This window comes from Nelumbo nucifera, chromosome 5 (genome assembly GCF_055504915.1).
Source record: "Nelumbo nucifera cultivar China Antique chromosome 5, China Antique-T2T, whole genome shotgun sequence".
NCBI lineage: Eukaryota > Viridiplantae > Streptophyta > Magnoliopsida > Proteales > Nelumbonaceae > Nelumbo > Nelumbo nucifera.
Window position 1 is genome coordinate 4309660 of NC_142653.1, and position 16679 is coordinate 4326338.

Below are 16679 nucleotides of genomic sequence, written 5' to 3' on the forward strand. Positions count from 1 at the left end.
CCACTCCAAAATTATACATACATATATGCATTTATGTATATATATATATATACACATATGTATATATATATATATGTAAATATATATATACAAATTTTTACATATATACATTATATATTATGTAGGAATATATAATTGGGCCCATAAAATGCCTGAATTCTAAGGTTGAGCCGGTGAGCCCAGCCCAAAGATCGGAAATCCAAACCCAGATGGTATAAAATTTCGGTCTCAGTCGGTTTTGATATGTCTATAATGACCTCCCTCAACGTTTTAGTAAGGTTTTAGAGATCAGAATTGGCCCCACACCCTCAGGGCTCCACAACCATCGATCAGATCTGTATGGCTCATACGGGAACATTTTCTATTTTGCCTTCTCAGCTACGCTACTTGAATCTCCCGGTAGAGATTGATTATAAATGCATTCGACTCCAAGTCTCCAACTCGAAGTGGTCGGTCTGGTCGCTCTCTTCAACTCTTCTGTAACTTCTACAAGACTACGACGCTGCTGCTGCTGCTGCTGCTGCTGCTGCAACCTTACATTCTCCCGAACTACAGAACTTTAAAATCGGTGGGGATGCAGGTCAATCTTTCACATTTTCGATATAGTCAATAATGATCAAATTATGTTGACATGCTTCTTTGTTCTTATTCAAATTTCTGTTTTATTTTTATCGTTGTCATAATTTCAGAACTCGTTATCCTTAGTTCGTGTTTTTGTTCTCTGGCTACAGATGACACTTCTTTTTTCTTCAGATTATGGGTTTCGATGAGTTTGTTTCTGTGTTGCTCAGTTTTGGTGGAAATAATTGACTAATAGAGCTTGTTTTATTCATGTGTTCAGATTATGATAGGGGTCGTTATCGGCGAGCTAGTTCATGCTAGAATCGGATAATTAGGGTTTGCTCGTGGAGGTGATGGGGAAAGGGCATGTGGTTATTGTTTCTTCGTCTGACGATGAGGATGGAGCTCGTTCAAGAAGCGCGAAGTGGTGCTCTTCAAAGTCGAAATCATTGCAGTCTGTTTCTCATAGAAATTCCAGAAGTTCTAAGAGGGCCCGACTTTCAGGTTCTGGTTCACGATTATTTACCGAATCCCGTGGAGGAGAAGAGGTATGCTTGTTTTCTACATCTATCGATCAATTCGTTTCCTCTGCATTTAATTTTCGTGACATACCGATAAATGGTATTCGGTTACAATAGCAACATTCAATATGCCTATGACAAATTTGAGTGAACCCCCCCTACTCTTTTGTTCTTTATTTTGTTCTACGGTTGGTTTGTAGAAAGCGTTTGTTCTGGATATATCTGTTCAAAATGTAATGGCGCTAAATCTGCATTTACTAAAACGAAGTAACTTTTAAATATTCATACCATGATATTTTTAGATTAACCCCATCGTGCAAACACTGTATTTATGTATTGTTGTTGATAAAAAGAACATCCAGAATGACAGGATAACAAGGTAATAGCCTAGATTCTTTTGGATAGAAGCCCTTTCCCATCTCGCCTTTGCTAAGTGAATAGAACGAAAGATCCAGAAATATGTGGATAGGTCGCAGTGCCACAGACATCCATAAGGTAGGATTTGGTGATTGGTGTCTCTTGTGTATCCCCTTTCTCCAGTGGCAGGCCATCCTCTTATTCTAACTTAGACTAATTTGACACTTAGAATAGTAACTTTCTAAATTGAAAAAATATGCTTTTCCATATTAAGTTTTCGTCTACAAACCTGAACGGGTTTTCATATATCCTGTCTTATTGTAAGTTTGTTAGTGTTCTTAACTTCAAATTGATGCTTATATGTAATTATTTGTGATTCAGGTTAGTTTTGATGCACTTTATGACGACTTTCACGAAGGCCTTCAAGGCTTTACTGTTGTCAGTGGTATGCCAATATTGATATTTCTACTTTTTTCATTATATTTGAATTTTGTGACCACTTTTCTCTAATTCTGCTGCCATTTTCCTTGATGTCTCACCTTGCTTGGTCTTACACTTTAGATATGGAAAGATCAGCTTAAAAAATAAACATGTACTTAAACAGTTAAACTGATCCTTTTTTTTTGTTTCTCTTGTTTAAGCACTTGAAAGATTCCATCACAGGTCTACTACCCTGTTCATATTAAGTTAGAATCATGATGTTGTGGTGTCATACTCCTTAAGCCATTTGCATGTCAAAAGCTATTCTAATCATTTAGTTTATTTTGTCTAATCAATTCCATGTTTTCTCTTGTTGAATATTCAAATCCTAGAAGCTAACTACTGTTTCATCAAAGTCACAAACTGGCACCAAATAAAAAGGTGCATGTAGTGTTTTAAAAGCGCAGGGGTCAATTTGCGCCTGAGGCGCAAGGCGCAAGGCAAGGCAAGGCATGCGCCTTTTTGAAGCAAGGTGCAAAAATACAAAAAAATGTCAGAAAATTCAAAAAAATGCCAAACAAATATTAAACATAATATTAATAAAAAATATAAACTTAATTTTTAAAATAAATGTTTTAAAAACCTATTATCTAAAACTAAAATACATAAACATAAGATGTAAAGCATATTCAAATGAGAATTTAAAAATAAAATCAAACATATAAAACCTCTAATCTCCTTTTTCACTCAATTGCATTACTTCAAGTAGCTAATGTAATGTAAAACATATTACATTCCTGATTCTACGAGCCGCCTTTGTGCCACGCCCCTCGAGGCAAGCCCAAACAAGTTCATGCTAGGTCTTAAATTCTTAGTTCTCACACAAAAAATCCGAGAACCCCCAATTTGGTAATGTTGTTCATTCATTCATTCAAATAAAATATCTTGTTAAAAAGCGTTAAAACTATAAAATCATCAGGCACACGCCCAGCCGCTATGTTCAAGAAAGCAAAAAAGCGTCAAATTTTCAAAAGGCGCATGCCTAGGCTGAGGCGCAAGGTGCATCAGGCACACGCCTAGGCGCACCAAGCGTGCTCCTTTTGAAAGGGCTGCGCCTAGGACCTATGCGAGGTGTATACCCTGAAATGCACCTCGCCTGTGCGCCTAGGTGCGCCTGAGGCAAGCCTTTTAAATCACTGGGTGCATGTTAAATTCTATTTTATTTTTGTTTTGTTTTAATTTACCCCTCATTACTTACATGGATTGCCTATCTTAAATGGAAGAAAACGATACACAGTTTGCTATGCCAACCAGTCTGCTCAAGAGACTTTCCGTGCTGCATTTTCCCTTTCTATTTGAAATTTTATTCCATCTAAAATGATTTCCTTCCTTTATTGCAAGTTTGTGTGGATTTTTTGTTGTAGAGTTTTATTAATTTTCAATGCTTTCATACTGTGTTTTTTATCTTTATCATTTTCCCCTCAAATTTAAATACTACAAGTTCTTGTTGTTCCCTTTCTCTCTTGCATTGTCTTACTTGGAAAAATGGAAAGATGTAGCTTCTCATTTGATTCTTAATTTTATGAATAATTGACATTTATCCTTAATCTTTTTGAGTTAAAAAATGAACCAGGTGCTGAAAATAGAAACACAAACAAGCTATGGGTGGACAAATATAGACCTCTATCCTTGTCAGAGCTTTCTGTTCACAGAAAAAAGGTTAATATGTTATGGCTATTATGCTTTGTTAGTTTTTTTCCTCTTAATTTTTATTTCTTAAATAGATGAACTGTTATCTATGCTCTAATGAGCAAAAGTAGCTCTATGTTAGTAGGTATATCTATTAGAACCTTCAGGTTTTATCCATATCATTTGTCTAGTGATCCCTGGCCAATATATTAGTCTGGTAGGCCATGCATATGTGCTCTTTGATAATAAATAGTCAATATAACCTGAAGATACTCATCTTTATAATCTGATTTTAGGTGCTCCTTGATAATGGCTGAACCAAATGACTTATTGCTTTGTATTTTGGTGGATAAAATAATTTAATAATAAAATATTTGAAGGTATAATAATAATAATAATAATAATAATAATAATAATAATAATAATAATAATAATAATAATAATCCCAAATTCATTTTCATCTATTAAGGAGCCAACAACCTCCTTAATTCTTTTTGAAAGGTATCAAAAAGTATATTGTATTAGATCTGTAAAAGAGGGTGAGGCACTCTCAAAGAGGGGATTTACAAAATGTTATACAAAAATACATTGTAGCATATACAAAAAACCCCACACCCATTAAAAATGATAGAAACCATTTTTCTTTCAACAACCTCCTTAATGAATTGTGCACTAAAAGACAAAGCAATGAGCAGTTCAGTTCAGCCACTTAAGCTGTTATCAAATGGCTCCTCTGCGTTGATGTCGAAAACAAGGCAAGAATATTTTAATTCCTCACAAAGTCACAATTTTAATACTCTGGAAGGAATGCCCCATATATACCAAAACCTATTCAGAAAAATGCCATACTTTCTTATTTTTTTTATTATAAAATATAGTGAGAAGAAACAGAATGATACAAAGGCATTCACCAATATTGTTTATTAATTTTCTAAATGTTTTTCAGGTGTATTCACATCATTTTTGTAGTATGTACAAATACACGGGTACATATGTACATAATCCTACTTTTCAAAAAAAATAAAAATATATTTTTCATATATTTTTGAAAAAAACTATGGGATAATGATGAGATGAGGAGCATCTTTAGAAGATGAACTAATAAATCTTGGATAAACTGCATGACTTATTGAATAAGGTCATTGGAAACTGTTTATCCAGAGATGTACAGGAACATCTTAGTGAGTTTTTGTTTTTTGTTTTTTTTTTTTGGAACTGTAATGTGTGGGATGTGTCAAATGAGATTTTGAGGTTAGGTGGTTGATGAGATGGGTCTTATGTGATGATTGGAATTTTATTTTTATCTTCTATTTTGTTGGAGTGTTGGTGGAGTAAGGTGATTTTAAATAGATAAATGTGTTCAGGTTCCTAATTGATGATCCATGTTTAAATATGTTTTTCAAAATGCACTCATCTTTTCTATTTTGTCAGGGAGCTTCTGACTTGGGGGATTTTTGTGTCTCTCTCCTATTCATGCTGGAGTATTTGGAAGGAAAGAGATCAGATTTTCAATAGGAGCTAAAGGTCCTTTGTGCACCTTTGTGTGCATCTTTGTGTAGATCTGAGTTGTTTTTCTAGCAGGTTGGGCTTTTGGCTCTAACAGAGTTTAGTGGTCTTAGTTGGAGGAACTTTTATTTAATTGCATACTGTTTTGGGTGCAGAGGGTGGTATACAATAATGATTATCTTGTGGGCCTTAGAACCTTTGTACATCTTTATACTTAATTTCATATTTGCAAGTGAAACATTGGATGTGCCTGTTTTCAGACTTTCCATGTAGTTACAGCTTTATGCCATTTGATGTTCTTTTTTGGCCTTTTTTCTCTGTTCGTTATTAATAAACTTGAAAGTTATTTTCCATGTATTTTCTTATTTTACTATGCACCATGCAGAATGTGAATTTTATGTTGATTTTCCTGTGCCTATGTGCAGGTTGAAGTAGTAAAAATGTGGCTGGAGGAGCGGTTGAGATACTATACTACTGTAAGGAGAATGCCAGGGGTAAAATCTAACAATTCATCAACCATGTAATTGTTAGGATATATATATATATATATATATATATTCAATTTTCTTTTGATATGTATTTATTTTCTTAACTAGCATACCAGAAAAAAGATTTGTGATACAAAATTTCTAAGCATGGTAATGATTTTTCTTTCTTCTGTTTTCTTGGGGAGATTAGCAAATTTGGTTCATGAATCTATACTACTATAAGGAGAATACCAGGGGCAAAAACTAAAAAAATTATCAACCATGATCGTTTTTTTTCTTTGGTATGTACAATGTATTATTAGGGCACATTGTTTTAAAAGCACATGGGGCTTTTTGTGCCTGAGGTGCAAGGTGAGGCGTGCACCTTTTTGAAGTGAGTCACAAAAATTTTCAAAAAAAAAAAAAAAAGAAAAATTCAAAAAACATACTAAAGTTCAAAAATAAGAAAAAGTTCTAAAGGTGGTGCCCTAGGCCTAGGCAAGGCGCCTGGGCTGAGGTACAAGGAGCACCATGCACATGCCTTTCTGAAGGTGCTGCCCTGGGCCTAGGCAAGTCGCAGACCTTGAAATGCACCTGTCTTGTGCACCTAGGTGCAATGAAGGCATGCCTTTTAAATTACTAGCCATTACCCAATGTTGGTCCCTTCTATCTAAGGTCTTGGGATGAGTGAACTGGATATGCACATGCCCTTTAGTTTTTTTCTTCTTTCTTTTTTGAGCACAAATTGACTGCTCTCAGATTTGACCCATGTTCTCAGGCTTGTAAACCCGAGAAAAGCTAATGTGGACACTCTTAATTTTATCTCATAAAATTTCTCCCATTTTCTTTATCAGTTTATCCTCCTATTAACCTCCTAACCTTCTCTCTCTCTCTCTCTCTCTCTCTCTCACACACACACACACACACACATGTACACAGGAGAAAAAAATTCCCTTATCCTCATCTCTACTCATGTTATTGTTTTTGTCATAAAAACTACAAAGTTTCCAATATGTATCTCATGTTCCCACCTCTACTTGTCATCATAATGTGTATTCTTTTAAACTGATATTAAATAAGAACTATTCTAATTACTTTCATGATTTTTTTTTGCATTTCCCCTAAGCCCAGATATTTTATTTGTTAAGAGTGAAGATAAAGCGAAATTACTTTCAATCTACAAAACAAATGTGGGGTTGTTTGCTGACCTTAGTAATTACCAATTTCTTCATTTTTAGAAGTTGGGATGACTCAAAAGCACTCAAATATGTCTGTAGTTAACATTTTTATTGTCAAGCCTTGAAATCAAGACATTTTGATACCTCAAATATTCCTCAATTTTGAAAGCTACATTTTATAGCTTACAGAATGTGAAAAGGTTTTGACACTAATACAATACAATATACTTTACCTTTTATCAAAAAATAAGGTTTTCATACTTTGTGGGGCCTACTTATTTGAACTTTTCCATTTTGAGATGAAGATTTGACATTTTCACTTTGTGGTTGTTCTTCTTTGTAGATCACTTGCAAAGAAAATGACAATGTTGGTTAAGACCTACTGAGCAGTCGTTAAATATCTTGTGAAGTTGTAGATTTGTTCCTTTGGCTGTGTTTGGTTGCAATGCAGATTTATTTGCACTGATGCAAAAGCATGGTAGTACAAATGATTTCGGTGTAAATTATGATTTATTTTTATTCCAAAATTTACCTTATTTTGTTTGATTGCAGTACAAATGAAGTAAAATAAGACTTGAAGCAGAATAATTAAAACCCAAAACAAAATTAAACCAGAATTTGCATTCTTTTCATTTGCACTCCCATGCATTTGTACTAGTTCAAATAAAATTGCACTGCAACCAAATGCAGCCTTTGGAACATTGTTAACTGGTTTAGTTATAGTAGGCTTGAACTGTGAAATGGCAATGTTCTTCCACCTTTAGTTGCCCAATCATGGATGGTGAAGTGAGTCTATATGAAGTCAACGTGTAGGTCAAAAGTTCAAACAACTTTTGACATGCTAGTATTGTTATAAGCTCAAGATTTGACTTCCCATAAAATGTGTAGGACAAAGCATCTATGTTTTAAAGGTTTAGACTCCTAAAGCTTACTAGAAGCTTGGTAATGAAATATTGTTAGTTTGTTTAGGCCTAACATGCATAAACCTACATAGAAGGAACAATGTACAGGCATTCTCATGTTGTACCAGAGGGGTTAAAATTGAAGTGAATAAAACTAAAGAAACAATTTAGTTAATCTGATTTGAATTTTATGAACAATTAAAATACAATGTCTTGCAGATGTGTGGCCCAATGATTTGTCTCTGTTTTGTACTTTGTCTCGTCATCCTTTTCTAATTAAATAATTAATCTTGAGTCCTAATAGTCAGTTTTCAATGTCATGCCCTGTTTTGAAAAGGTAAAGTATATTTGTATTGAAAAGTGTAACAAAAATAAAAGGGTCTGTATAATGAGATTCTGTACAATCCGCAAGTATTCAAATATCCTCAAAAAAGTTTACAGCCAAAAAGGAAGAGGAAAATTCATGCTTCACCCCATATGCATCAATGTCATGCCTTGTTCATGCTTCAACAGTCATTAATGTTTGTGGTGGTGGGAAAGAAAATTTTCCCTGGCATTGCTAACTTCAATGATGTTCCATATACCATTTGAAATTTTATTTTTCTTGTAAATTATACATGTGAAAAGAAGTGATCTGTTACAAGTTGGAGGGACTAGAAGAGATTGGGCAGGCCAAAAAGGGTAAAGGTTGAAGTAGTGAGAACTGAGAAGTGATTTAAGGCTCACAGTTTAACAATGCATGTGTCACTGAGGAGAATGTAATAGAAAAACAGAATTCATGTAGCTGACCCCATATAGTTAGGAAAAGGCTTAGATGATGTTAGAATTGCAATTAGTTGTTTATGTTTAATGATGTTTTGCCACCTCAGCCAAAATTTTGGGTACACATGTTTCAATTATAACCCTTTATAATTGCTTCTTGAATATTCTCTCTCTTTATCAACTATCTGTAGCCAAAATTCTTATAGAATCTTTCTTTTTACAGGACAAAGTGTGTAACTGTGTTCTTTTGATTACTGGACAAGCTGGAATAGGAAAATCTGTATGTTTTCCCTACTTCAAAGGCTAATCAATTTAGCCTTCTCAATTGTTATTATCAGAAGTTGCTTCTCTTTTGCACATGGTAGTCACGCATTTCTTCACTTGAAATAATAACTGAGTGCTGTCTGGCATCTTATCAAGTCAAGGTCCTCCTTGAAGGTTGTTTCAGGGAAGCTTATTCAAGTCATCATATTCAATCCTTATGAAATATTGACATCTTATCTAATATTATGTTCTTGTATTATGCCCAGTGGGAGGATGAACATTTTCGTCCTTACTAGGCCTAAAAGCTACTCCAAGAAGACTTCGGCTTGTTCCTTTCTTATTTTTATCTGTTGAACCAACTTCTTAATAGAAGCAGCCTTGTTTTCGGAATACATGCATCTTGATTTCATTTTACATTGGCTGCAAAATCCTGTAAATTACATATATAACTTGGTGGAGCTATTTCTTTCTCTACATGTCTGTGTTATTCATATCTCCCCTCAACAGTACTTTATTAGTTATGCTATACCCATCCACTTAAATTTTGCTATTGTAGTTTGAATCTCCTTAGCACCTATTAGTATGCTTCTATAAAAGCTTGTCTCCCAATGTATTTATTCTAGCCTCAGTTTTCTGGATTTAACACACTCTGATTCATAATTTCTTGTTTTTTTTTTTTGGGGGGGGGGGATAATGGTTTCTTCTCTATGTTGAGGTACATATTTGGAACTTCATCCCAGTTATCCTTTGAAATGTCATGTCATCACACTATGTGCATATTTATGCTTTTGTGTCAGGTTAAAATCTTCTCTCAGCACTATAGGCTTTTATCCATGAGGGTGCCATAATCTATCTTGCAGGCAACTATCCATGCAATTGCAGCTCATCTTGGAGCAAGATTATGCGAATGGAATACCCCTACACCTACTCTTTGGCAAGAATACATGCATAATGTCAATTCAGGTATTTCAAATGAATCATTTTTACTAATAAAGGGATCGGCAGTTCATCTAGGAATTGTCTACAACTTCTGTCAAGTGATTCATGCAAATGGGATGATTCAGCGATCATACCTACTTACCCAGGTCATCTATATGGTTATGAAGACAATTTCCATGATATTTATGGTTATTCAAAGACAACTTGTTATATAAGATGATGGGGATTATTAGCTTAAAACTTCTTGGATGTAAACTCTTGCATGTGTTATGTCAAATAATGGGCTCAACCCTCTGTGTGTCCACATGTCAAGTTACTAGGCCATGTCCCAAAGGAATGTGATCTATGTTTTATTTATTATTTATTGCAAATAGTTGATACATGCAAAAAGATGCAAAATATTTCATCCTACATATATATTTCAAATACATATTAAATATATCCATTTTCGACCTATATTTTTGCCATACCATATATGTTTGACCAAAATTTTCATCTATTTTTCATTCCTGAAGATGAATTTCACGAGCTTTTCCTTTCTCTTAATTATGTCATATAGACAGGGGAACTGGTACTTGAAAAACTTTAACCAATTAGAAACCCACGCGAATTTGGATGAATATCAGTTGATTGGTTACCAATTGGATGATACCATTGCCTGTTGATTGGTTATCACTTTTAAGTTTGAATTTGTGAAACTTGTTGGAACTAATTTTCTTCTTGCCTCGAAACTCATTCTAAGAATTGACTCTTTGAAGCTAAAAAATTTGGCTCCCAAAACAATCGTTTTTTAGCTCTGAACTCATTCTCAAAATAATGTTATTCTTTTGAGCAGAATTTTAGCCAAATATAGATTTAGGTATCATACCTTTTTGGTACCATCATCGGTATTGTTTGTTCTTGTGGCATTAAAGTTGTACATGGTGGTGTTTTTAATTTCTTAGTGCTTACCTTGTTGCTTTTAACTATACTTGTACATTATTAGGGGTCCGGTACATGTCAAAGTTGGATGAATTTGAATCTTTTGTTGAGAGAGTAAGAAAGTATCCATTGCTGCCACTATCCTTAACGGGTGCATCAGAAAAACCAGTTATACTCTTAATTGATGATCTGCCCCTGATGAATGGAAGAGTTGCTTACAAGAGACTTTGCAACTGCTTGTTTGTTCTTGCTCGATCAACTCAGATTCCAACTGTTATATTGATCACTGAGTATGCTAAAGTCGAATCTGGTGACAATACAACACTCGATTGGGAGGAACTCCAGTCATCTCTGGAGAGTGCTGGGGCTTCTAAGGTGGTGACTCTTGTACCAACTTGACTGGAATTATGAGCTCAACTTTGGAAACTATAAAGCTTTAGCTATTACTATCATTTTCAACTTGTTCATGTGGAACTTCTTTCAGATAACCTTTAACCCTGTTACCGTAAATTCAATCAAGAAGATTCTTTCACGAATATGCAAGGAAGAGCAGTGCAATGTGACTGTTGAGCAGATAGATCAGATAGCAAGATCCAGTGGAGGTGACATCAGACATGCAATTACATCCTTACAGTACTTCTGCCTAAGACCAGGCCTGATGCATTCTTTTCCTTTATCCACTCTGTCTACCAGTCATTCAAAGGAAAAGTTGGAGTTTGGTCCATTGGATGATGGATTTTCTTTACTACGTGGCAGAGATGAGACACTTTCTCTATTTCATGCCTTGGGAAAGTTTCTTCACAATAAGAGAGAAGCTGTAGAGGGCACTGGCTTTGGTATGTAGTAATGAAAGTTGTTTGTATGTTGAAAGGTTTTAATTTTCTATAATACACAATTTGATATTCATTGATGATGGATTTGGCCATGCATCTGGAGCTTGTTTAGGGGCCTGGGTAACCATTACATTGGTTTCATTGAAGGAGGCTCCTATGCCACATGCCACACACAAACATGCACACACAAAAGAAAGAAAAGGGGTTGCACATGCATACAACCAAATCCTATTGTCAAACAACCCATTCAGCCAGCCACCCACATAGCATTTTATTTAATCCTGTCAGAGGTAGTTAAATATTAACTAATTTTCACTCTAAAATTCTGGTATGGTGTCCGAGTTCCTCACAACCTATTCAATTGGGGCCGTTTGACACATATTTTGTGGTCAAGGGCTGTCATAACTTCCCAGTTCCCACTTGTTAGATATTCAGAAAATCAGGACTTGTGGAAGGGACTAATTATAAAATGAGGAGGATTAGATTGGTTTAAACCATCTGATTTATCTCCATTGTTCAAATATTTGCAATAAAAACACACATTTAGAATTATATCTGAAGCTGATCTTGTCAGTTAATCTCAATGATAGGACCCATTGATCGGTGGGTCCTGATTATTTGAGTTTGGGGCATATAGCATGTCATGTGGTCCCAGAGTATGTTATTGATCAGAAAGTTGTCCCTTGTTGAACCATCTTCTAATTGTTTTCTTGTAGTAATTCTTTTATTTTATGTTGTCATATTGTAGGACAAGATCACTTTCTTCTAAAGGAGAAATTAGTGAGGCTACCATGGAAAATGGATGCTCCAGAGAAGGTCCTTTCTCAAGCACATGGAAAAGCAAGGCTAATAGCTGATTTCTTACATGAAAATGGTGATCATCTTTTACTGTATGTATATTTTCCTGTAACGATGTGTTCATCACTGTTTGCAAGGGATGATACCATGTACTCTTTAGTTTTGTTATAAGGAACACTTGTTCAATATATGTTATGCTTAGTTTCTTCATCATGGACTGTCAGAAAAAAAGGTCTCTGCCTAAGAGCAAATAATCATTGTTTTCCTGTGTTCTATGTTACCTAGACATGGCAAGGACATAGCTGGACAAGGTTTTCAATATGGGATATTGGGATTTACACTAAATTAAAGTATCCTACATGATACAGCATCAGAGGTCATTGTTTAGTGTAATGGTAAAATCTCAGTCTGACAAGCATAAGAATGCAGGTTCTAGTCTGAGAGTACCCACTTTATGCAGAAAAAAAAAATGACAAAGGTTAGTTCTGTATCCAGTCCACTCCTCCCAAGAACCCAGCTATCTGAGTATCATAACTTGTGAATTCCCAATGGCAATGTTGTCTATTATGGGCATGTCTTGCCATAAAAACTGTGATTTTGGCACTTAAGGAAGCTTGTGATTTCCCAAGGGAAATTTTTCCTATCAGGGGAATGTCTGCCATAAAAACTGTGCTTTTGGCACTCAAGGAAGCTATGTGCCAAAACACTTTCCCAATTTTCATTGCTAAATTTAAGTACCTTTGTTGAGGCTTGAAACACTCAGTACCAAACATAATCATAACTCCAGAGCTTTGTGGTTGCAGAATTGCAATTTGCAACTTCTGTAGTCCATATAGAACAAAAAAGTTAGAAAACCCTGTTTTTCTCTCAAAATCTATCCTTTGTTTGTGCAGAATAGTGGACATGTTTTCTTTCCCTCTCAAAATCTATCCTCCCTCACCCACACATGCATCTTATGATCAACAAGTTAATCTTTATGCCTTTTTTTTCCTTCTCTTTCTTCTGAACTTGGTACATCTCTAATGTTGACATGGACACTTGACAGTTAGTTTATATGGGGTGCCAGCTTACACAGGCTTCCAGAAAACAACTAGTTTGCACAGTATCTTCCTGTTTTGTGCCATTTCAGTTCAAATCTCAAATTGACCTAGAAATGTATCCTATGATACTATCACCAGTTTTAGAGACTTGAACGAGTCATTCTGATTTCTAACACACTGGTGCTGTCCATTTGCAAAATTGTATCCAATTATTAATCCTACCCTATTTTTTTCCACCATTTTCTAATCCTAGCCTATTATAATCTGTAAGTTTCCTGTTATTATAATTCTTGATTTGAATATACCCCTCACTTTTGATGGTCACTTATTTAGCCCATGTAACCTCTTAGGGGGCGTTCTTTTTTCGGATTCTGAGAGGGGGGAAAGTTGGTCAATGGAATTTTGGTTCCCATTGACCAAGAATCCCATGTTCTTTTTTCAGATTTATGTGGGGACCAGGGAAAGTTTATTTTCCTGCGGGTAAGTGATACCCATCTCCTAGGTGGGTAAGTAACTTTCCCACCTAGGGGGAAAGTTGCCAACACTTGAATGGGACAAAAATGCCCTTTTTAATAATGGATTTTTATGGCTAAAATGGTCATTGCCTTATTTACATGTGAAATAAAAGAACATGGGTAAATGCACTTACCTAGATAAAAGTGTTTCCCAGGAAAAACTCTTACCCAGGTAACTGCATTTACCCGGGTAAGTGACTTACCAAAAAGTGAACGGGGCCTTAATGCAACTGGACAGGGAGGATTAAAACAACCCAATAACTGTGAATAGGCCTGTTAGGGCGTTTGTGATTTTGCAACAGATCCTAGATGTTGTAATGGTCTTCCATTTTCTTTTCATGCTAAAGCTTGAACCTTATCATTGTATAGTATATTGGGTTTCTTTCTTTGTTCACTAATAAATAATGCTTGAACTTGGCAACTGAGTTAGATAATTGGAATCCGTTATCTATCAAGATGCAGGAAAGGGAAGTTAGTCAGCACTGTTGCCATTTTGTTGGATTTTTCTGCAGTTTCCTATAATCTTTTCGACCTTTCTTTTTCTGCAGTTCTGGATTTTATAAGTGATGAAGCAGTAGAAGATGCATGGGCTGTGGCTTCTTATTTAAGTGATGCAGACTGCCTTCTTTCTACTCATCTGTCTGGGGCTACTTCGCCTCAAGTGATAACTAGCAAATACGAGTTGGAAAACATTGCACAATTAGCTGCTGCATCGGTTGCTGTACGTGGTGTGCTATTTGGAAATTCACATCCCTCACCTTCCAGGTATGCTTTTATGCGTTCTTTTTTGTATTATGTGAACGATGGCTGGTTCATAATCATTAGTACTTGTGATCAGCAGGTGGCACTCTATTCGAAGCCCAAAGCTTTGGCAGGTTGAACAATCATCAAAACGCAATAAGGTGGGTGAAATATCACTCATGGAATTTTCCTTTGCTTTGTTGAATCAATTATAATTCATTAATTTGTTTGTAATACTGGCTCGCCCTCCCTTCTTCCGTCTCGGTTATTTTCCCTTTTGGAAGGGCAACCAAATTGTATAAATATGTATTTGCCTAAAAGGATTTTGTTTTGGAAATAGACACTCGTTGGGGTTCATATTAATATGGATACTCTGTGTGGGAAACCCATTAGGCTGATGATCTAAAAATCGTATGAATCATGTTATACCCATTTGATTTGGGACTAGTCATTGGGATAAGTGGACTGGGCGGATGTGATTGACTTTGGTCCAAGAGGGTCCCCACTCGTTGAATAGTCGAGTTTGATGCATAGTTGAGCCATACGTACGGTAGTAGCATCGAGAATGCGCATGTTTGCCAATTGGCAGGCAGCACACCATTCATTTGGTTGGGTAGGTATCTGCAATCCTGAACAACTAATCAAATCATGTAATCCAATGAACACGTAGGTCTCTGATACTTTACATTTTTGTTTGTTTTGATAATTGAGAATTTGCAATTGCAGACCTTGTTTGCACGAAATAGGTTTGAAGCTTGCAGTAGCTTGAACTCTTACACCATGTCTGTAACGGCTACTGAGTTAACACCTGCGCTAAAGTGGGTTGGTCTGAAAGCATCAGAGGGTCAAGTTACACAGGAATTTTTTATGAGCAGCAAGATGGAAATTGACGGTTCTGATTGGGAAAGTTCGGATGATCTGGACACTGAGGCTATGGGAGAAGATGACAACGATGAAATAGAAGAATGGTAAGACGTGGTATTTGGAAATAGGTTGAGAAACAAGGGAGTCTGGAGGTGGCTCTCTTTGTGTAATTAAATTGTAATTACTGTCATAATTTCGCATCGTCCTGTTCTCTAAGCTATAATCTGAATTTATAAATTTCTAGTTATTTTGCTATCTGTAAAATGTTTGAGAACAGGTCTATCAAATTTGCCAAAGCTAGTTATAAAAAAAAGTTGGAAAAAAGCCTTTAACAAGAGGCTCGCCTCTTTAAAAGGGTGATCAGTTTATTTTTATCTTTGTAAAATTAGCTCAACTACCATTTTGTTATTGAATACAGCTATCGGTTTGAGGTCAACTCTCCTTGAAATAATGTGGGTGCCAAATTTAGATTTTAGAGATAAAATTTATCATTCACAATGAGTCTCACGTATCCCTCCCCCTCCATGTCATATAATATTATCGTCATTATATTTTATTTTAGAAATAAAATATGTAAAGTTTATGATAACATACCGAGTCTTGACTAGTAATATATTATACAAAATCAAGGTTCAAAATATTGATACGCCCTACCGTGTGTATCGGGCGAATTGATACTTTTTTTTGTTTTTTTTTTAATTATTTTGGAACCATTTCAGGGGGGCTGGTTTAGGGCTCTTCCACCCCCTGAACCGGTCAGACCTCCGATACACCCACTATAGGGGCGTATCAGAGGGTTCCAAAACGATGTGTATCCGTCGATATGTGTCGATACTTTAAACCTTGTACAAAATATAATATAGCATATTATACAAATATGTTTATAATTGCATCATCTTCATCTTCTTCTAAGTCTTGTTCCAATTATATTGGGTTGGTTACATGAATCCTATTTTATCGTTTGGATTATAATTCTGTTGTTAAATTGTAGGTGTTTAAATCATTTTATTATTATTATTATTATTATTATTATTTTGAAATCCCTTCACTATGTATTGATTGATATGAATCAAGTTGGGTTTGGGGCTTGTCTAGGTAGAATCAGTCCTGAACCGATTATTAGTACAGACAAAATATAGACCCGGAGGACGGAACCATCTTGGATAATAGTTGGGTGTATTGAGTCTAGATCCAATAGACCTGATTATACTGAAGGTTTTCAACCCGCTATTGACCTGCCCAGTTGAACTGTTCAACTGTCACCCGGTCAAAAAAGCGGGTCTGTTTCATCCTAAACCCAGTATTTGAGAGAAAACCATTGATACATGCAGTTAAACTGGTAAACCGCTTGAACCGTTTGTGGGTCACGGTCCGCTCAACTCAAAACATGATGTCTAAAAC

At 35.6% G+C, this 16679-nt stretch overlaps 1 protein-coding gene across 7 annotated transcripts; it reads left to right on the forward strand.

Moving 5' to 3' along the window:
• Nucleotides 1–423: 423 nt before the first annotated feature.
• ATRAD17 (RADIATION SENSITIVE 17) lies at nucleotides 424–15632 on the forward strand. 7 transcript variants are annotated; one of them, XM_019198835.2, is made up of 13 exons: nucleotides 424–568; nucleotides 842–1109; nucleotides 1821–1884; nucleotides 3493–3578; nucleotides 5480–5548; nucleotides 8587–8643; nucleotides 9488–9590; nucleotides 10552–10862; nucleotides 10972–11323; nucleotides 12069–12194; nucleotides 14222–14438; nucleotides 14515–14575; nucleotides 15141–15632. In XM_019198835.2, the coding sequence occupies exons 2-13, from the start codon at nucleotides 915–917 to the stop codon at nucleotides 15384–15386; spliced, it is 1887 nt and encodes a 628-aa protein (XP_019054380.1). In that variant the 5' UTR covers nucleotides 424–568; nucleotides 842–914; the 3' UTR covers nucleotides 15387–15632. The 7 variants fall into 7 exon arrangements, with proteins under 7 accessions (XP_019054380.1, XP_019054379.1, XP_019054381.1 ...); XM_019198834.2 differs by having other exon boundaries at nucleotides 441–580; XM_019198836.2 differs by having other exon boundaries at nucleotides 441–580; nucleotides 5480–5530.
• Nucleotides 15633–16679: the final 1047 nt, after the last annotated feature.